A 22,426-nucleotide genomic window follows, 5' to 3' on the forward strand; every position below is an offset into this window, starting at 1 on the left:
TGGTAAAAAACATAGAAAGTTTCATTTCTATTTTTTTCATTATGAGTTTCAACTACTTACGAAAAAGTAACACTGAGTTCGTCTGTCTGTCCGAACACGATAATCTCAAAAAGTACAAAATGGAATATTTCACAACTTTCGTCAATGGACGAAGTAAGTGGTGCCAGAGGAAGATTTTTGCGTACAATCCATCAACGTTTATTGGAATATGATGATCTCATTCTTCGACTCCGTAATACCCATGCAAAGCCGAATGAAATTGGTTTGATAAATAGAATTTGGAACCTCTGTTGTGAAATGAATATTTCGGAAACTCACCGGAACAAGAATACTGTCTTTTGACATGCGTTTTGTTAACGAAGTTCTATCTAAAGGAGATGATTGAGACTGCAATCAATATTAACTACCTTGCCAAAGCTAAATCGGTACGACCAATCAGCCTCACATCTTTCCTGTTGCAAGGACTTGAGAGGATACACATCCCCCCCTGAAAAACCACCAGTATGCTTATCAAACCAGCAAATCGACAGATTCAGCATAAAACAATCTTGTAGAAGGAAATTCCCAATCCCTTGACATAAAGGAGATTGCGGTTGTTGTATTTCTCGATATTGAAGGAGTATTTGACAATGCACTACCTAAATCTGTAGGATCACCTCTGGCTAGGAAAGCTATAGAATCGACCATAACTGGCTGGATCTATGCCATGCTGGTAAACAGAGCTGCAACTATCGTACCCCGATAGTACCCCTCGAGGTGGGGTACTATCTCCTCTTCTGTGGCCGCTACTAATAGATAGTCTGCTTGCTGCCCTCGACAGAAGAAAAGTAGATCTACAAGCTTATGCAAATGACCTTGTCATCTTGGCAAGGTCCACGTCGAAAAGGGTAGCTTGTAATATCCTCCAAAGCATGATGGACGTTAATCACAGTTGGTGCCTAAGGAAGCAGATGTCTGTTAACCCCAGCAAAACTGTGATAATCCCCTTCACCAGAAGGAGAAAATTGAACAATCTAACGCCACTTCTCCTCAATGGTGAGGTCATTCCATCTGGAACGGAGGTGAAATATCTTGACATTGTCCTTAATAAAAAACCCACCTAGAACGCTTATTTGGATAAAGTTTTACACAAAGCCAGACTGACCCTATGGACATGTCGAAGGATTTGTGGTGAAATTTGGGGTTTAGGTCCCAAACAAATCCATTAGATTTATGTGATGATTGTTAGACCAATGATCAATTATAGTGCAGATGGATCAAAAATACCTTCCGATTCTGGTGCAGGTGTTTTCAGTCGCAGACCCAGGACAAAGATATCAACCTGTCTTTTAACCTCATACACGAGTCAATAACAATATTTTCGGACAGTCAAGCGGCATGGAAGCTATTGGCTCCTACCGAGCAACGTCTAAATTGGTAGCAAATTGCCAAAAAGGACTCTCCTCGATAGGAAAACAAAACATATTGTCTCCGGTCTGGATTCCTGGCCTTACTGGCCTAGAAGGCAATGAGGCTGCTGACTCCCTTGCAAAGGAGGGTGCTGCAAGCAGCTTCATCGAACCAGAACCTGTCACTGGTATCGCTTCAGGCTTTGCGAGCAAAGATTGAACACCTGGATGGCAGGAAAATTCATGGACTTCTGGCAGAATCTTCCAGGATTGGCTCACTTCAAGACGTTCAATCACCTTTCAAAGCTTGATCCCAAACATTTGTTGGACTACGGTAGGGATGAACTACGATATCTAACGTGCCTTCTTACAGGTCTTCTTACAGAGACTTTAGCTGTCAGAAGACAGTGTGTGTCGCCTCTGTTTGAAAAATTATGTAATAGCAGAGCACAAACTTTGTGCCTACGCCGCTGGGGACCGCTGGGGACGCCGCTGGGATCAGGTTTTAAGAGTTTAGCAGGGCCGTACTCTCACCATCTGACCTGAAAGACCACTCACCATACAGACTAATCGGCTTTGTTAAGAAGCTGAGTTTATTTGTTCGAGTGTGAATAAGTGTGAGCCACAATAAACCCTTGTGGGTTGCGGTGGACGGTCGAATAGATCCACTCACTTCGAACCTAACGTAACCTAATCTTGCCAAATTGATATCAAATGCCTTGCACTCATTTAAAGTGTAGACTAACGTGAACCCACTAAATATGGGTCACTTCACATTCTGAAGTTTTTGAATGAATTAGTGTTATACCACCTGAATGATCATCAAAAAACAGTCGATGAGAGGAATATATTGTCTAGATTTTTTGTTCGTGGAATTCAACATTTGCCTTCTACATAAGAATTGAACATCATATCATCCGGACTTTCACCAATCAGATCGTCAATAGAAAGGATATGTTGAAGCCAAGCCTCAAAATTAAATCGAAATGAAAAAGGAAACTTACCCCAAATCCTCCACAAAAATTCTGATTGTCATTCACATTTGTTGGGGCTAAGGAAGTATATCTCCACAAAGAACTCCTGTTAGGAGGATCAAGCATCATACCATGGCCTTTTATTTCATGTACGTGAAAAATAATAGAAACAAAAAATAAAGGTGACCTCATAATTTATATTGAGAATTGAGATTTAAAGGCAGCCTACTATTACTACTGGTTTACTTGAAATGTGGCATATATGAATTGATTGATTTTTTTATATCTATATCTGCTGCTACATCTCACAGATAAGATTAGATGGAAATTTCCAAACAATCACCATTTCCTCAATGAAATATTTCTAATTTCCCCATGAATAACTCCAAATTCTTTGTATTACAGATAACATTTTTATCAATTTAGTTCATCGTTGATGAATCCATCCTGTTGAAAATTTACTGTTTTAGTCATTCAAAAATAATCTCAAAAATTGACTAATTCATACCTATGATTGAGTAAGAGTATATGCGTATATTCTTGATAATAAGTAATGAGTGATAAACCTGATCAATTTTCAACTACGCTTTGATTATATTTTGCTAGTCACTAGTTCACTAATCGCTTTTTCTAGTGGCTAATCACTTCGAAGTAAATCTGCATTCTCCACTCCTGTGCCTGATCTCTTGAAGATACGTTGTGACGTCGTGATAGGTTTTCTGACCGCTAAATCAGTGGCGAACACAAGGACTGCGTCCTCCTCCTACTCAAGTTACTCCATCCTGGGTTACTCTGCTTGTTTCTGAGGTTATTTTCTTGGGGGGTGTTCAACTACTGTAGGTAGGGAGATTATTCTTCAGTGTTGCCGATTTGTGATTTGCTCCTTTATGTAAGCTGGATGCAACAGACCAAATCTTTGATCTTCTTGGCAACCAAATAGGAACCTCTCCATCTCCTTCGTGCTTCGAAATAAATTGTATTTCACTTGTGATGCGAGGATAACTCTGCTAGTTTTCTATATTTATCATATTAACAGTTTATAACAGTATTTCCCTATATATTGAAGATGGATGAATACATGAAAGTTGGAAACCCAAAAAGTAATATCCACGCGATTGAAATCTCGCGCAATAGCTAGAATCACATAAAATACTAATCTTCATTTAGTCAACGTGGAGTCTTCATTGACCTCGTTTGACCACAAATTCATGTCAGGAAATAACCATGAAATTTTTTGAAGAACAACCTAAATCGCGCAAATTTTGGCACAACAGATCTTCTGAATGGAAAGACACTTTCTGATTACAAAACTTGATTAAGCAACCGTTGTAAGCAAAAATCCTGTCTACCGACAGTGACACAAAAGTCTCAGGTTTGTTATTGGGCACTGACGAATAGTATAGTAGCGAAAACAGCAACAAAAAAGCGAATTTACTTTCTGAACAACTATTTTCTTTCCCACAGCTTAACCATTTTCTGCCTCACAAAAAAGAGTTCCGCCTAGAAATATATCGAGAAACAACTGACTGACCAAAACAGGTAAACACCTATACGGGGTGTTTCAAATTCGATCCTAACCATTTTCTGTTTTGAATAGAACCAGATTTTACCTTTTTAATGATGTATCATAAGTTATCAATCATTCTATTTCGAGAAATTGGAGATATTGAAAAAACTTAATTCTTATCATAATTGGCTTTGACTTTGATATTTCTAAATTTGACTTTTAATTTGTCACACTCAATGACTTTTTGTTATTGTACAAGTAATTTAATTTTTGGCGAAAAATGGCTTTCACGAATGAAGAAAAAAGAGATTTGATACGAATTTATTAAAATACGGTAGGGCATCAGAAATGAAATTAAACTTGTTTCCCGAAAGACGACAACCACATCGAACTAAGTTCAAGTTATTGGATCGAAATCTCAGCGAGTTTGGTTCATTTGAAGGTAAAATCTGGTTCTATTCAAACAGAAAAAATCCAATGTAGCGCCCCATAATAAAAAATAAATTTGATGATGGTGACCGGAAAACGAAACGTCGGATAGCAAATCTGAAAACACCATTATGTAGCAGGGAAATAGTGGCAATGTGGAGGTGCAATTCATTTTTGAATCCTTCGAAAAAAAGAGCCAGAATAAAATAAAAACCATTTTTCGAAATATCTGTTTTTTCCGGATATCTCCTTATATACTCGGAATTTCCGAACTTTCTCAACAGCATATTGTTAGTCAGTTAAATGCGCAACTTTGTGCCGATTCAACCATCTTGGTATCTCTCATAGTTTCCGAGATCCCAATGCTGAGGATTGAATTTGAAACACCTTGTATATACAAAGCAACCAATTTCAATTCAATGGGAAGTTATGGAAAGGATTAATAGCCACATATTTTATCATTTTATGACGCTCTCAAAACAATAAATTTTGTGGATTACAATGTGAAACGTCAAATATACCTAACCTGAACATTTTGTATTATTTATTTTGTTTTTATTCAATGGAGAAATTTCCACTAGCCTAGCTATAAGGAATATGCCAGTTATGATCGAAATTTTTATAGTTGTCTTGACAATGACACTAAAATACACCAAACATTTTTTTCTGTCATGAGAAAACTTGCGATAGACAGTATTATAATGACGTTTCCAGTATAACTCTCTTGGGGACGAGACATCGCAATTTCGACAATATATTAGTTTGAAATAGCCTGAAAGATATTTATGTTTCGGGAAGTACATACGAGACATGATGAAAATTCTTGTTTCTGTTAAAAATCTGTTTTTTCGTTAACCAGCTTTCGCCATTCTACGAACGACAACCCTCAAAAGTCGAAAATTGTACGAGCTAAGGACTAACGAGGTCTCACCTGTGATTCCTGAAACGGATTGAACGGAGTGAAAATCGATCGTTCGGCCTTGCGATTCGAACCACCGGTTCACACCGCGTTGGATTGAGTGAGTGAAGCAAAACAACCACGTCAACCCACCAGGCTACCGTCCTATCGGAATAATAGTATAATAACACCATTAAAAATATATGTGAAAGGAAAAAATTTTTGGGAATGCATGTACTTGATAAAAACTTAATTGAAACGCGGATGGAAGTGTCCACAGCGTGAAATATCGAATCAGATCAGATAAGAGGGTATAAAATACATTGAAAGGGGTACATTTTCAGAAGATATTATTCTTTGGGAAAGAGAGTCTTTGGCTTTCTATTACTCTATCTTGATACGAAAAAATGTGGAAATATTCCAAAGAAAGAAATATTCCAAAAAATTCAACTCTATACAAAGATGTGTAAAGAAGTACCTTTCAGACACAAACTGCAAGAAAATACATCTCGACACAGCTACTTACATATAATTAACGGGTGATTTTCAAGAAGTATGGGATCTGATTTTCAAAACAACACAAAAAATTTGAAAAAATTAATGAAATCTTTATTGGGATATTGGTTAGAACGATCAATATAATTTAATGTTTGAAGATGATTTCATGCAAATGCTGTCCGCGGCTCCGCTTTAGATGGCCCATGCGCAGGGTCCAATTTTGGCACACATATCGACCGGTATTTCACGTATAAATGCTTCAATATTGGCTTTCAGAGCGTCAGTCGTCCCTGTAGACATGAGCCTTAACATGACCCCACAAGAAATAATCCAAAGGCGTTAAATCACACGTGAGATAAACTGTTCACCGAAGGCGGCTCTTAATTGGGCCATTGTTTCGCGTGTCGTGTGGCACCGTCTTGTTGAAACCACATGTCAGGCATGTCTAGATCTTCCATTTTGGGCAACAAAAAGTCGTCAATCATCACACGGTAGCGCTCGCCATTCACAGTTTCGGTCATTGTCGTCTTTGAAGAAGTACGGCCCGATGATGCCACCGAACCATAATCCTCACCAACCAGTTACTTTTTCTGGATACATCGGTAGCTCTTGCAATGCCTGTGGCTGATCTTCACTCCAGATGCGGCAGTTTTGCTTGTTAACGTATCCATTCAACTGAAAATGAGTCTCGTCGCTGAACACAATTTTTCAATAAAAATGTGGATCTTCCTCCCACTTTGTCAGCGCCCATTCTCCAAATGTTAAATGTTGTGGAAGGTCGTGTGGCTTCAATTCTTGCACCAGCTGTATCTTATAAGGTTTTACACCCAAATCCTCTCGCATAATTGTCCACGTAGTGGAGTAACAGAGGTCCAATTGCTGCGAACGGCGGCGAATCGACATTTCACGGTCATCACGAACACTGGCGGATACAGCCGCAATATTTTCTTCGGTCCTCACTCTACGTATGCGTGTTGGTGGTTCAATGTCCAATATTGTAAACTGGGTTCGAAATTTAGTCACAAGCTTCCGAATAGCTCCCTCAGTAGGCCGACGAAACTGCCCATGAATTGGAAGAGGTGCACGATGCACTTTCTTCACCGAGCATGAATTCTGATAATGAAATTCAATAATTTGCAAGCGTTATTCATTCGTAAGTCGATTCATGGTTAAATAATAGACCAAACTGAACAAGTGTGACAATGACACAAGACACGATTCACGCGTGATCTGTCAAAAACAGTGTTGCCAAAAAGATACCAACAAAAAAATCATTCATTATAACTATGGAGAAGAAGATAGCTAAAACCGTCTATTTTTCAAAAAAATATTGTCTCCTAGAAATATACCTTTTTTAATTCAAACAAGATTCAATCAAGTAAGCAAATTAAAGTCACTACGTACTATTATCGTTGACATAAGTAGATTGAAGTCATAATTTTATGAATCTTCATGTCATGATTTTATCCAGATTTGGTGCTGAAGAGGCCAAAAGGCCAAAATATCGGATGTCAACCGCGATGCCATGAGTGACAGATGATATTTTTCATTCAATTGATAATAACCAACTTTGTGTTTTAGTCTTATTGGATTACTCCAAGGCGTTTGATAGGGTGAAACATCAATTATTAATTTCTTTACCTCATTATATTGGACTCGCTAACAACTCCGTAAGCCTTATAGCGAATTACTTGTCATACCGGTTTCAAGTTGTGAAGATAGATAATGAGACTTCATTACCAACTCCAGTCAATACAGGGGTATCACAAGGATTTATACTGGGACCGCTACTTTTCACGGTCTATACGTCACAGTTTCATAAGTATATATCATATTGTAAAATTCATTTTTTACGCTGATGACACCCAATTATACCAGAAATTTTCTGAGACTGATACGCAATATGCATGTGGAAAGATAAATGAGGACCTCCAGAGATTACACGAAATTTCAAAAAAATATTGTCTTGGCATAAACCCTATAGAATTCAAGGCCATGCTATTTGGAAAAAAATCGGCACGAACTTGGATCTCGGGTCAAATCTCGCTGCAAATTGATGGAAACCCACTACTGTTTAGCGATTTAAGACCCAGATATGAGATTTAATAAACACATCTCTAAATTTGAATTGAAGGGGTTATATTTTTAGGAGTGATTATTTTTTTTTGGGAAAAAAAGTTTTTGGCTTTCTACTACTCCATCTGATAGACAACAAATGTTTGAAATACAAACTGAGTAGAGAAAAGTATCTTCTGTATAATTCAGTGTTCATATAGAAGTATTTGTTTCGAAAGAATTATTTTCTTTCGTGTAATTCAATGTTTATATGAAAGTAGCTGTTTCAGGAGGACTTTCTTTCAGTTTGTGTCTGAAAGTTACTTCTTTGCATGATCTACACATTTATGTATAGAGTTTCAAATTGATTACTTCCTTCCTTTCTTTGGAAGATTCTCTCATCCCTTTTTTTGTATCAGATGGAGTAGTAAAAAGACAAAAACTTTCTTTCCCAAAAAAAAACATCTCTAAACTTATCAGAAATGCCTTTTGCAGTTTGAAGTTGATCTATACCAATAGAAATATACTAACCAAAAAGAGCAAAATCGCCCTAAGCGATTCTATAGTCTTTTCAAAATTAAATTTTTCTGACTGTGTTTACGGTCCTGATATCCTTATGCCCCGTTCCCACGGGGCGTGGCACGCTGGCGTGACTCACGCATTCGTGGAAGACGACCCGTCTGAACGATGTGTAGTGAGTTTGCCTCAGTAGCCTCCGGAAGCGTGGAGAGTCCACGACCGCTCACGCTCCATATCAAACGTGTTTGATTTTGAAGCTTGAACACGACAGTTGCCAACCAGATTTTGACGAGTCGAAACGTCTTTATTTAGTGGGTTGATTAGTAGAGGGTTTTTTTTTAGTTGTGAGCGATTTATTTATAAGTGGGTGAAATGTCTGAGCCTAGAGTAGTAAAGTTACAGGACAACGAAACAATTAAGTTCATTGAATTGTATGCTAGTGAGAGAGTGCTGTATGATTCGACTTGCAAAGACTACAAGGACAGGGATTTAAGATTGGCCGCAGCGAAGAGAATTAGCGAAGCAATGGGGATTAACGGATTTGGACCGAAAGAGGTTATTACTAAATTTAAGAATCTTAGAAGTTCATACTGTCAAGAGCTGAAGAAAATAGCTGACACTGAAAGATCTGGAAGTGGAACTGACGATGTATACGTACCGAAGGTCATTTGGTTCGAGAACCTGAATTCCTTCATCCGACCGTTTGTTCAACAACGGTCAACAAAATCGAATTTGGTAAGTAAAATTCAATAAATACTCAATTTTACGTCAACGTAATTTTTGTGCACTTCATTTAGCACGTCGTTGATATATTTATCTACGCTAACTTTAATCACCTAGCCAAAATATTATGAAATATTCTATTAAGTATACTAATTTAATTAACATTTCAATTAATTGAACATATTTAGTAAGATTAAAATTCGTATAGACAAAAGTTTTCAAAAGTAATTTTATAAAATATTAGGAGTGGCATATTTGAACTGCAGTAATACTCCAGAATATATTTGAGTTTTAATGTAATTAATATTTTGGAATAGGTGTTATGTTAACAAATCCTTTATACTTTTCAATAAACATGTATTTTCAGACTGTACACCTTTCTTATATAATGCATAGAGTATGTGGTTATTCAGTTGTTGTAGCAGTGACTAGTCTATATTGCCAGGGCACAGCTCCCTCGTTGTTGAAGTAATCACGGTACTTGTCTCGAATCTGTTGTGCTTGTTGTTGTGGATTTCTGCTGTTATTTCGCGGAAGGTCCTGCAAGCTGGCAGTTGGGGTTTCACGCCAGGAGCCACGGTTGATGCGATGGTTTTCATCTTCGTAGTCTATCAAACCACTGGAAACGTACGTGGGGTTTGTTTTCCGTAACCAATTGTGTAATGAACAACAGGCGAGGACTACATCATCTACCGACTCAATTTTCAATGATATTGGTTTTTCAAAAATTCTGAATTTACTAACAAGAATACCGAAAGTGTTTTCTATCACTCTTCGTGCCCTTGACAGTCGGTAGTTGTAGATTTTCTCCTCTTGGGTCATATTACGCCGACTATAGGGTTTCATCAAATACGTTTTTAAAGGAAATGCATCACCTCCTACAATGACAAAATTTCTTGGCATATTTAAGCAATTCGTCTCCAAAGCTGCGTGTAATGAGCTATTTTGAAAAATGCCACCATCAGAACCTCTTCCTTTAGCGCCCACGTCAAGATATAGAAAATTGTAATTGGCGTCTGCTACCGCCAGTAGTACAATGCTGAAACTGTTCTTGTAGTTGTAAAAATCCGATCCACTGTGTGAAGGGGCTCGTATAATCACATGCTTTCCATCGAGACTTCCTGCACAACCAAGGAAATTCCAGCGCTCTCTGAAGTTATATTCAACGTTCTTCCACTCATCTTCAGTAGATGGTACCTGAAAAATATATAAAATAAATAAAATACAAAATATGTTGTAATTTTCTATTTCAGATGATGCCAGCGAATCCAACTAGTCCACACTCCGTTGGTGATGATCGGCAGGAACACTCTATCGACATCTGCAGCGAAAATACACCAAATACAGCAAGCCATTCCAAGAGTACTGTCACTCCAGATGCTATAAATACTACAGTGCAAAGTGAAAAAATGGAGGAGGCTCCAGCGACACCATATGGTAAACGGAAAACCCCATCTGAACCATCGCCATCACAGAGGAAGAAAATAGCTCAAGATCCCCAAATTAATTTCATGTGTAGTGCCATACAAAAATTGGATGACATTTCAACTCGTGCTGCTCAAATTCCAAAAGAAGACTGCTATGATTATTTTGGAAAATATGTGGCATCTATGCTGCGGAACATAGGACCACCAACTGCAATGAGACTGCAAGACCAAATAACTCGTCTCGTAACACAATGTGCCCACCACCAAATACCTGGAGCCGACCACCCTCATCCAATCAACTATCGAATGACAACACATCCCTTGGTGGCGCAAGTGACTATTCTAATGATTTCACATACGAACTTTTGTAATTAATAATAAGAACATGGTTGATGTTGAGTTGCTAACTAAATATCAACTTGAGTATGTAGGTTAATATAACTATTGTAATTATTAACATCAATTAAACTTACTTTTATGAATTCTTCGAGTTCTTTGATGATAGCCTTGCATGTTTCTGGTATAAATTTGCTTATTGTATTTTTTGGTACACGAAACAAATATTCCAAACTTTTGAAAGAGTCCCCAGTAGCTAAGTAGCGGAGCGTAACTTGGAGTTTTATTTTAGGACTCAGAGCTTGCCTCATGTTGGTGTCTGATTTTAAAATATGTTTAGTTACTCGTTCCAGGAGATAATCAAACTGTTCTTCAGACATTCGTAACAAGTTTTTAAAATCTTCATGGTGATTACTCCTTAGCTCGTGGTCAACCAAATTTTGAACCTCCGAACTTCTTTTCACTATCCACTTCCTCACCCAATAACGCCTTTTCTTCCGTTTTCTTATCTGTCCATGTAACTTTAATCTCTCACCTAAAATAGCACTGAAGGTTGAACACAAAACTGCACAACTTTCAACTAGGAGCTCGTTCATCGCGGTCGGCTTCGCAAGGAAAACTGAATCGTGAATGTGACTGTGTGTGAACTGTCCACGACACTCAGCTGGTTCGCTGCCTATCTCTACTCCAGTCGTGAGCCAAGACAATGAGTACGAAAGAGTGGCACGATTTCGTATTTTTGCCCCGTGGGAACGCAGCTTAAGTTCTGACAGTCGACAGCCGTGTTAGGAATCACACGTTAAAAGGAATTTTCTGAGACTGATACGCAATATGCATGTGGAAAGATAAATGAGGACCTCCAGAGATCACACGAAATATCAAAAAAATATTGTCTTGGCATTAACCCTATAGAATTTAAGGCCATACTATTTGGAAAAAAATCGAAACAAACTCGGATCTCGGGTCAAATCTCGCTGCAAATTGATGGAAACCCACTACTGCTCAGCTATTCGGAGAAAAGTCTTGGGGTAATTTAAGACCCAGTTATGAGATTTAATAAAGACATCTCTAAACTTATAAGAAATGCCTTTTGCAGTTTGAAGTTGATCTATACCAATAGAAATATACTAACCAAAAAGAGCAAAATCGCCCTAAGCGATTCTATAGTCTTTTCAAAATTAATTTTTTCTGACTGTGTTTACGGTCCTGATATCCTCAGTTCTGACAGTCGACAGCCGTGTTAGGAATCACACGTTAAAAGGTAAGACCTCGTTAGTCCTTAGCTCGCACAAGTTTCTCAATTTCTGAGAGTTGTTCGTATGGGGACGACAGCGGATTAACGAAAAAACAGATTTTTTTTTAGATTCAATCAATTTAGAACTCGTGTGTGCGTTCATTATGTGGGTTACGAAGACGGGAACATGTGTCAACTCATCTTTCTGAACTTGATTGACTACCAATGGATAAACGCAGGATTTCACATTGCTGCAGTCTTTATCATAAAATCCTTACAATGAAAAAACCTTCATATTTGTATGATGAGGTGAAATTCAGATGTGACAAGCACAATATCAATGTTCGTTATAAAACAAATATTTCAATCCCTAAACATAAATCCTAGTTGTTCAAAACATTATTTTGTATAACATAGCCATCATTCATAATGCTATCTTCATTGAAATGAAACATATGTCAATTCATTCTGTGAAAAAAATTAAACAGATTCTAGCTGATGGTTTGAACCTTAATTTTTTTTTCAATGATTTATTATGTGCTGATATCATCAATTGAATTCTGAACAGTATAATTATTATTACTTTCTGTATCTAAATGATTTGCAGGTGCCACATAAAACTCACCTGAATATTTCTATCAGGAAATTTCATTTATTTTTCACCTTAGCTTTTTTTCTCTCTTTTTTTTCATTATTCAAGTATCTGGGGATTCATTTATATACAGCACTTTGATCTAGAGTAAGAATTTCAAAATGTGCCTATCAAAACCATGTGTTAGAATTAATTTGTCGGTTGAGTGGAAGAGCGCTGCTTCTCAGTTCCTGCTGAGAAAGCACGAACTCTGCTTTTTGACAAACATCTATATTTGTGATTTTCCGGCAATAAAACTGATTATTATATTATCATATTATTATTATAACTACACCGGAAACGATTTGACCTTCACAAACTTTATTTTCAAAAATATTACGTCATGTTTCGCTATCACAGTAGCTTTTTCGTGGTGAATAACATACTGAAAATTCTTTCATGCAAATTATAGTTTCGGGCCACGGGAACCACTTTTTAAAAAGACTTTATTTAGATTTACAGACTTTATTGTACAGAAGTTACTCTGACAATCGTACTAACAGAACTGACTCTTCTTTCAAGATGGCTAGCTTTTATAAGTTTATTATAACTTAGTCAGCATTTGATGAATAAGCATAAAGGAGGGTTTTATATACATAACTCCTCCATCCCTAAGATGAAAATAATACGTTAACATTATTTTCATCAACATTTTCTAAATGAATATTTTCTTGTTTATTTTTCCTTTTAAAACATTTGAATTTGTTCTTATATTTGGAATATAAAATAAAATATGTAATAAGTATTATAACTATGAATATACAAATATACATTAAAGTATAAGAAGTGCTGTCTTCTTCTAAGGCTTCTAGTCGATGTAATTGGGTTTTTTCAGCAAGGTCCTGAAGTCGGGTTAGTTCGTCGAGGTTTACTCTTTCAGGAACTTTCATAGGGTTATTCTCAGGATGTAGCTGGATAGTATCTATTTCGGGTAACTGTAGAGGGTTTCCTTGAACGGAAGTGGCGTCGTTGGAATAAACTTCGCCTCTAACAGTGAGGTTACATTTATGTGGGATATGGATCAACTGTGGTTGTCTGATATTTTCGTATCCATGCTCCTTACAATTTTTCTCAATCATGATCTTATCAATGGGGATAATAATCATGTAGGCATCGTTGACAGGTTCTATTATGTCCTGGTCTAATTGAATTTGAATCGTCTGGCATTGATGATCGGTTTTACCAATTAGTAATTTCGGTAAACAATCTTCTTTTGACATTTGGTTGTCAACATGGTATATGCAGGTATTTTCAATTCTCGTACAGGGTTCATCTTCATAATGATGGTAAGTCGAGTTAAGAATTATATAGGGTTTTAAAGGAACGATAGCTTGGTTGAGTATTGGAATTGGGAACAAATGGAAGTAATCATAAACATTTTCAAGAAGTATCGGAAAATGAATTGCAAATATAATAATTCCATTTTTATAATTAATTTCAATTTTTAGTAATTTATTATACGACTGAATGTTTTTAAAGTTTGGTAAACTGCCTTTGTAAAGGTTTGACATTATCTTTAATAATTCTTCGATATCAGATAATGGTAATATCGTGCTATGAATGATGTTTAATTCTGCAAATAAAATTGAATCTTCAATGTTATTAAGTATTGATAATATAATTTGACAATCTATTATCATTGTATCAAGAGAATTTTGAAGTCTTAAGAATAGCGTGAACTTATTCAAATTTAAGACAATACTTTTTATCTGTTCGTCAATTAATTGTTGGTTTTTAACAATTTGCTGTAAGCTATTCGTAGTTTCGTTCATAAATTTTCTTGTGATAGTTAGGTAATTTTCTAAATCATGGTGAAGCATGTTCTGATTCTTTTCCAAAGAGAAAATTGCTTTATTATATTTTTCTGCATCTTCATCATCTAAAGTACCAAAGAGCCATTTACTTGTTCTGCCTACTATATTAATAAGTGCCCTTTTCGATCGATTATTTTCTTGAGGTTTAATATTGATTAATTTCACTTTGATTGTGTCTAGCAAATAATTCAGATGATTATACATGTGGTGTAGTTGTGGGTATAAAGGGTCTTTGATCAAGATAAATTCTGCGATTGTTTTTGTATTATTATTTAAGATGTTTAGGGGAGAATCAAATTGTTTTAAGTCAATGTATTTTATAAACGTATGTTTTTGTGTAGTGGATCTTGCTTTTCCAAGGGAAAAGGGAAGGATAGGGTTATTTATCCTCGTCATTATTATGTCTTGTCCTGTCGTCGCAAGGATTCCGAGAAGTAGAAGGTATAACGTTGTCATCTGAAACAATTTGTTTCTTAATGATTTTTCTTTGTGGCTTTAACTTACTTTTATGGTATTTTGATTTAGAAGTTTCAATTTTGAAGTTACTATCTTTTTTTGGTTGAATTTCCTTATATAAGGGTGATAATTTATTTCGAGGAGTTTCTTTAAGAAAAGTATTTTTATTAATTTCAATTTCTGGGGGGTCATTTCTGTTGGAATTTACTTTAGATAGGTTCTTGGCTTTTTCATTGTTTTGTTCTACTATTTCTTTTAATATTTTCATATTTCTTGAATGTTTTTCTATATAGTTTGAGGTTATCTTTTCTAACGTTACATCATAAGGACTCTGGTGTTCTACATTACCTTTAATAATTTGAAAGGGTGTGAATTTAGTTGCGGAATGGACAGTATTATTATATCCTAGAATCGCATACAACATTTGTTTTGTTATTGGTCGATTAGGAAATTCTAATTTTAAGGTTCGTATTTCCTCAATTAGAGTAGAATGAAAACGTTCTACCGGACTATTACTGTTCGGGTTTTTTGGGGTGATGTAATGCAACATAATTTTATGAAGTTTGCAAAAATCTTCAATCAAGTTATTTTTAAATTCTGTGCCAGAATCGCAAGTTATTTTATTTGGAATACCGTAATGGGATATGAATTTTAATAAACCATCTAAGATGTCTGTCGCATTTAGTTGTATGGGGTATGCTTGTGCAAAGCGCGAAAAGCTGTCAATAATTGTTAGGAATTTTAGTCTATCAAGTGATAGAACATCAACATAAATATGTTCAAACGGGTATTCTCCAATTGGTGTTGGGTTAAATTTTATGACATTAGGGTGCCTTTCGTATTTTGATTTTTGACATGTTACGCATGTATTTACGTAGTTTGTTATGTCTTGAATCATATTAGGCCAATAGTATACTTTTGATAGAGACAATTTTGTTTCATTTATGCCTCTATGTGTAGTTTTTGTTTCATGATGGTATTTAATTTTTTCTCGTTGTTCATTTTTCTTCAAAATGTCTTTCAATAGTATATTACTTTGAACAAGTTTAAAGGCTGAGTTTCTAAAATGTTTTTGGATTATCGGAATTATTACATTCTTTAGTTCCTCTTGAAATATTATACCATAAACAGTATTAGGTTTTAAATATTCTAAAAAGATTTTAACTATATCGTTTTCAATGTTTCTATTAGATATTACGATTTTTAAACGTGTCTTATCAAAGGGTTTAGTTATACTTACTTTTGGTGAAATTATGTCGTTACTTTGAATTAAGAATATTTGATTTTTAAATTTATTTAATGGTTGCTCTGATATTGGGATTTCTAAAATTGGGTCTTCTTGCGAAGAATGTTGTGTTTCATTTGAGTGTTTTATTTTCGGTTCTTCTTGTTGGGCTGGTACGACTATTATGTCTGAAAGTATTTTAATCTTCTTTTCCTCTGGGAGTTTTTGTTTTTCTTTAGCTGGTTGAAAATGTCCTGTGTGGTAATTTTCGGGTTGGGGTTCTTCTCTTGATTGATGTTTTTCGACTTCTTCATTGGCGAGTTCATCTATTTCTTGCACTATTTTGGCAATTTCATCAATCTCAGGGTTATCGTTTTCATCTACGCAATATTCTGCGAAATCTTCTAAACGGTCTTCTTCCGTATCGAAATTTCCTAGTAAAGAATAATTTTCTAATGGATGTAGTTCAATTCTGGATAGGGCATCAGCAACAGAATTCTTTTTTCCTTTTCTATGTATGATGTTATATTCATACTCTTCTAATCTTAGGCGCCATCTTACTAATTTTGAAGAGGGGTCTTTTAAATTGAATAACCATTGGAGTGGTTTATGATCGGTAACAATCGTAAATTTTCTACCAAAAAGGTAAGGTCTAAAGTATTTGGTAAAATTGACAATTGCCAATAATTCCTTTTCTATAGTTGAATAATTTTGTTCTGCGGGATTTAAAGTTCTTGAGGCATACGCGATGGGTTTATCTTTACCTAGAGGGCCTTGTGATAACACAGCTCCAATTGCTACGTTAGAAGCATCGGTTGTCAAGATAAAAGGTTTACTAAAATCGGGATGTTGAAGAAGAGGTTCATTAGTTAAAACTTGTTTACATTTTTCGAAGGTTTCTAGGAATTCGGCAGAATGAAGGATTTTCTCTCCTTTTTTTAGACATTGAGTTAGCGGTTTTGTTAATTGCGCGAAATCTTTAATAAATTTTCTATAATATCCTAGCAAACCAAGGAATGATTTAATATCTCTAGCAGTAGTTGGTATGGGAAAATTTTGGATTGCTTTTATTTTATTCGGATTGGGTTTTATACCGTGGGGTGTTACAATATGTCCTAAAAATTCTACATTTTGTTTTAAGAATTCCGATTTGTCTAATTGTACTTTCAATTTAGCTTCTCTTAATACTTTAAAGACTTGTTTTAGATTAGAAATGTGTTCCTGAAGGGAGGTCGAAAAAATTATTATATCGTCCATATAGACGAGACATATTTTGTTTCTTAGGTCTTTCAAAACGTAATCCATAACTCGTTGAAACGTCGCTGGAGCGTTCTTTAATCCAAACGGCATTCTGACATATTCGTAATGGCCGTGTTCTACGTTGAAGGCTGTTTTGTCAATAGAATTTTCTTCCATCTCTATTTGGTGAAATCCTGAAGTTAAATCTAGGGTAGTGAAGTAGTTACATTTCCCTAGTTTATCCAGTATGTCCTCGATATTAGGAATGGGGTATCGGTCATCAATCGTTTTTTCGTTCAATTTCCTATAATCAACGACAATTCTCCATTTTTTCTTTCCTGAGGCGTCCGCTTTCTTCGGTACAATCCAAATAGGGCTACTCCAAGATGATGATGATGGTCGTATTATTCCGTCATTCAACATTTTTTCTATTTGTTTATTTACTTCTTCTTTATGGCAATGAGGAAACCGATAGGATTTAGTGTGTACTGGTATTTCGTCTGTCGTTTTAATTTCATGTTTTATTTTGTTTGTGAAAGAAAGTTTAGTATTCTCATCATGAAATATGTCTAAAAATTCTTTGCAAACTGTTAAAATTGCGTTTTTTTCTTCTGTGTTCATATGGTCGGTCCTAATTTTACTTGTTATATCAGTTATGGAATTATTATTATAATTTTCAGGTAAGGCTTGTTCAATATTATAAAATTCAAATTGTTCTTTATTTATTTGGTTGGATGGGAACGGTTCATTCATTGTTATAGAGATAGTTTTATTAGTTTTATTAAAAATTTCGAAAGTTGCGCGATAATTTTTGGCATAAGTTATTGTTTCAGGTACGTATAGTTTATCAATAAATCCCTCTGGAATTATTATTTCTCCTTCACTGATATCGACAGGGTATTTCTTTATTAAAGTTTCATATGGTGGTATTTCGATAGTAAAAGAAGTTTCGTGAGGCTGTCTATAGTAGAAAGGGATTTGTACAATTTCATTTCTTAAGATTTGATTGCTAAAATCGATATTTAAGTCAAGATTTTTAAGTTCTTTTAAACCTAAAATTCCATCAAAAAATTCATGAAATTGGAATAAAATATATTCCGTTTCATAGTTGCTTTGAAATTCTTCAAAAGCTGGGATAATAGCTTTATATTGAATTTCTTTTTCACCTAATGAAGTTTTTAACTGAGAGGGTTCTCTAAATATTCTGTCTGGATAATATTTTTCTACAATAGATGGTCTTAACATGGAAGTATGACATCCGGTATCAATTAGTAGTTTAATAGGGGGATTTTGGATTTGTATATAAGGTAATCCATTTATAGAGCCTGAATAAAGTTCTATTATACCGTCTTGTTTATCGGAGGCGGTTTGTAAAAATTTTCGTCTTCGTATTCAGTGTTTGAGTCAGTTATTTCAGTCGTTTCTTGGGGAGTAAAGTAATATTCATTTAATTCATCAGTTAATTGATATTGATCTGGAGGGTGTTGGTCTTCAATTGGGTATTGGTCTTCGACAGGGTATTGGTTAATGGGGTAACCTAGTGTCATGTCGTATTCATTGTCATCATTATGGTTGTAAAGTTCTTCACTTATAAAGGTTTGTCTTGGGGGTTGCCTAAAAGATCGGTTATTTGCTGGGTGGTAAGGCATATTTGATCTACTAACCGTAGGATTTCTAGAAGTAGTCGACATTGGTTGAATGATTCTAGTATCAGGTTTATTTGTTGGTTTAAACACATTTTGGGGTGGTCCAAACACTTGTTTATTCGTTAAAAATTTATGTTGAACTTGTTTAGGTTGGATATTTATGGGTTGGCTTGGAAATTGTGGTTTTTGGTTAAATTGTTGATAATTATTAAAAGGTCTATTTGGCATTTGACTAGTAGAAGGTGTAGGATTTCTAAAGTTAGTTTGTTGAAAATTTTGTAAGTGTGAATAATTTTGTACAGGGAAATTACTATAATTTGGTTTTATTTGTTTTGGTGGGTGTTGTTTTTGAACGTTAGTGCTTGAGCGGTTCTGAAAAACCATATTTTGTGTTTGTCTAAAATTTTCATCTTCTAAAACTAAATTCATTGCTTCTTCAAGGCTATCTGGTTTTTGAACAATTACTTTATCTTGTAATCTAATAGTTAAATTTCTCATAAATACTTTCAAAGACTGTGATTGATATTGACGAATATATATCGCTTTAGTCTGTGGGTCTATAGCGGCAATAGAATTAATTTTAAAGATTAATTTACTTCTCAGTACTTGTATTCTTTTCGCAAAATCGAGGGGGTGTTCGTTTCTATTAGGGACAAGTGTAAAAAGTTGTTGTTCAAGGTTATCTAAATTTTGTCTATCACCAAATGTATTTCTTAATTCATTTCTTATTAAAATCCATGTGTTTAATTCCGTTCTTGCACCAATCAATAATTGTGCTCTATCTCTGAGTTTACCAATAATAATACTCAAGATACACTGATTTAGTGTATCGTCAGCGCTATAATATTTATTATGAAATTTGTCAATTGCATTTATAAAAATTTCGAGGGTGTCTGGAGATCCATCATACAAAGGTATGGTGTCAGAATAAATTTTAAATAAAGTATAATTAATTTCGGTGGACATATTTGAAACGGATAGAGAGACAAGCGACTGTACTAAATCTTCAATTTCAGGTTCGGTCATGTATTATTGTCGCGATCTTATCGGAAAAGATTACTCAGCGAATCTATTCAAGATAAGAGTTTGCTTTCTTCATTTATTCAGAAAAGAATCACGGTAATAATATTGCGAAGTTTATCACAAGAATATTTCTGAAGCGTCGTTGTGTGTGTGTGAAATTGATACTCTCTTTATATCAGCGTATGATATAAATAGATTATTTTCTGTCTATTAAGCATATGATATAAGTAGCAGCAAGTTATTCTTTAGCTTCTTTGTTTTACTATTTAGTGAACACTATGCATTTATTGTTTGCTATGAGTGAGGAAAGAGAAAAATGATTTGAATGTATGAAATTTTTGATTCGGCGTTTTTCACTTAATTGCTTCAATTTAAATCGGTATTTAAATTGTCTTTCTTAATCTACGTGACTTCTATAGTCCTGTCACCAATTTCAATTGCTATAAGAGAAAATGATTTCTGTTTTCGTTTTTTGATTATAATAATCACTTTTCCGAAACTTCCACAAATATTTACGATAAAGATTTAAGGAAATTTTGGAATCAGGTAGGAAAACTCGACTTACCTCGATGGTGTGTCAGTATTCTTTCCTGGAGGACTGTAGTAGCTGAGTCTGACGATCCGGTCCTTTTGGTGAGTGGTTGGTGGACGAAGCTGGTTTCTTGTAGTGGACAAACAGTTGGTACTGAAGAAAATTCAGGATCGATTTTCTTCCACTATCCTACAATCGACTGCGCCAATTATAGTTTCGGGCCACGGGAACCACTTTTTAAAAAGACTTTATTTAGATTTACAGACTTTATTGTACAGAAGTTACTCTGACAATCGTACTAACAGAACTGACTCTTCTTTCAAGATGGCTAGCTTTTATAAGTTTATTATAACTTAGTCAGCATTTGATGAATAAGCATAAAGGAGGGTTTTATATACATAACTTGCAACTCGATGTTTATATGAAAGTAGCCGTTTTGAGAGGGCTTTTCTTCCAGTTTTATCTGATAGCTACTTCTTAGAATGATCAACACATTATTGTATAGAGTTAATATTTTGAAATTGATTGCTTTCCCCTTTCTTTTGGAAGATTCTCACATTTTTTCGTATAACGATGGAGAAGCAGGAAGCCAAAACCTTTTTTTTAACATACATCAATATAAATTGTTTTAAAAGAAATCAAAATAATTGATCTCATTGCGTTTATTGCATTTCTGGAATGATGTCTCCCATGTGAACTTCAAAAACATTGTTTTGGAATAATAATAGTTTCCATATTGTATACACTTATTTTTTTTTTGTTATGATACAAAAATATGTTTCACCCCTATAATTCAATACCGAAAAAAAATAGAGGTAACATCCCCGAAAATATTCTTTCAGATGACAGTCATGGATACGAAATATATAAGCCGTTTCATAAGAAATCAAAGTACATAGTATTGTTCACATTCCTGGAACTATGTCTCCATAATGTATTTGGAATAAGGATGGATTATTAATAACTCTCCCTTCAAAATATTCAGTTTTCTGTTTGTTACAAAAAGGAAATGAAATATTATGGATCTAAGGTATTCGAATCATCATTAAAAATACAGACTACCGTTGATCAAAAAAATACGTATAATCGTCAGTTCAAAAAATATTCATTATGAGGCATATTTTTTATGGAGTATATGAGATTACCAAATATTTCAGTCATGAAAAGAATATATATGACATACATTATGATCATATATACATAATTGATCAAACATTTCTATATCATCCAATCACGAACCAGGTCCACCAGGTATCATAACTCCATTTAGATTTAGAAAAGTATAAAAGTCAACTCACTGCAAATCCTCCACAGAAATTTTCATTGTCATTCATATTGATCGGGGCTAAAGAATTATATCTCCACAAAGAACTTCTGTTCGGAGGCTCCAGCATCATACCATGCCCTGATATGTCATTGAAGTGGAAGGCAAGAAAGGTAAAAAATAAAATTGACTTCATATTTCGGATAAAAAAATCGAAACTCTAGAACACTCTGCATGCACTGTGCTGTTGGGTTTCTATGAATATTAAGACGAATGGATTTATCACCTTTATATATATCCATATCACCAACATATCACCTAGATAAGATTAGAAAATTACCGATTTAGATCAGAGTTCTCAGGACTGGTGATCCTCAGGATCTCATTCTTCATCTATATATATATATATATATATATATATTATGTTGAATGTGAAGTACTACATCAGCTGAAAAGTCTCGGGCCTAACACATAGATGACGCTAGTCTTATTGCATTCACCGATTTTTTAGTTAGTTAGTTACGAAAACGGATACACCCAAAAGACAATAGATAAACTAGAGAACAGAATCAAACAAAAAATACAGAACAAGGATCAAGCCACCCTAA

General features: G+C 34.9%; 2 protein-coding genes across 3 annotated transcripts in view; one reads left to right on the top strand and one right to left on the bottom strand.

Annotated features, from left to right (window-relative positions):
- Nucleotides 1-22,091, bottom strand: part of LOC111510014 (uncharacterized) — a 34,161-nt gene extending 12,070 nt beyond the window's left edge. The window contains exon 1 of one of the 2 annotated variants that reach the window (XM_074186383.1): nt 21,853-22,091. In XM_074186383.1, the coding sequence (XP_074042484.1) occupies nt 21,853-22,014 (162 nt within the window). In that variant the 5' untranslated portion in view covers nt 22,015-22,091. Of the gene's footprint in view, nt 1-2,392; nt 2,610-21,852 lie in introns of those variants that run through there. The other variant, XM_074186384.1, reaches the window with a different exon arrangement.
- On the top strand, nt 8,369-10,824 carry LOC141487401 (uncharacterized). The gene is made up of 2 exons (XM_074186382.1): nt 8,369-9,003; nt 10,245-10,824. The coding sequence occupies exons 1-2, from the start codon at nt 8,641-8,643 to the stop codon at nt 10,791-10,793; spliced, it is 912 nt and encodes a 303-aa protein (XP_074042483.1). The 5' UTR covers nt 8,369-8,640; the 3' UTR covers nt 10,794-10,824.
- Nucleotides 22,092-22,426: the final 335 nt, after the last annotated feature.

The sequence above is a fragment of the Leptinotarsa decemlineata genome, unplaced genomic scaffold, assembly GCF_025532065.1.
Source record: "Leptinotarsa decemlineata unplaced genomic scaffold, Ldec_3_MD MMD2_tig00078422_RagTag_RagTag, whole genome shotgun sequence".
Lineage (NCBI taxonomy): Eukaryota > Metazoa > Arthropoda > Insecta > Coleoptera > Chrysomelidae > Leptinotarsa > Leptinotarsa decemlineata.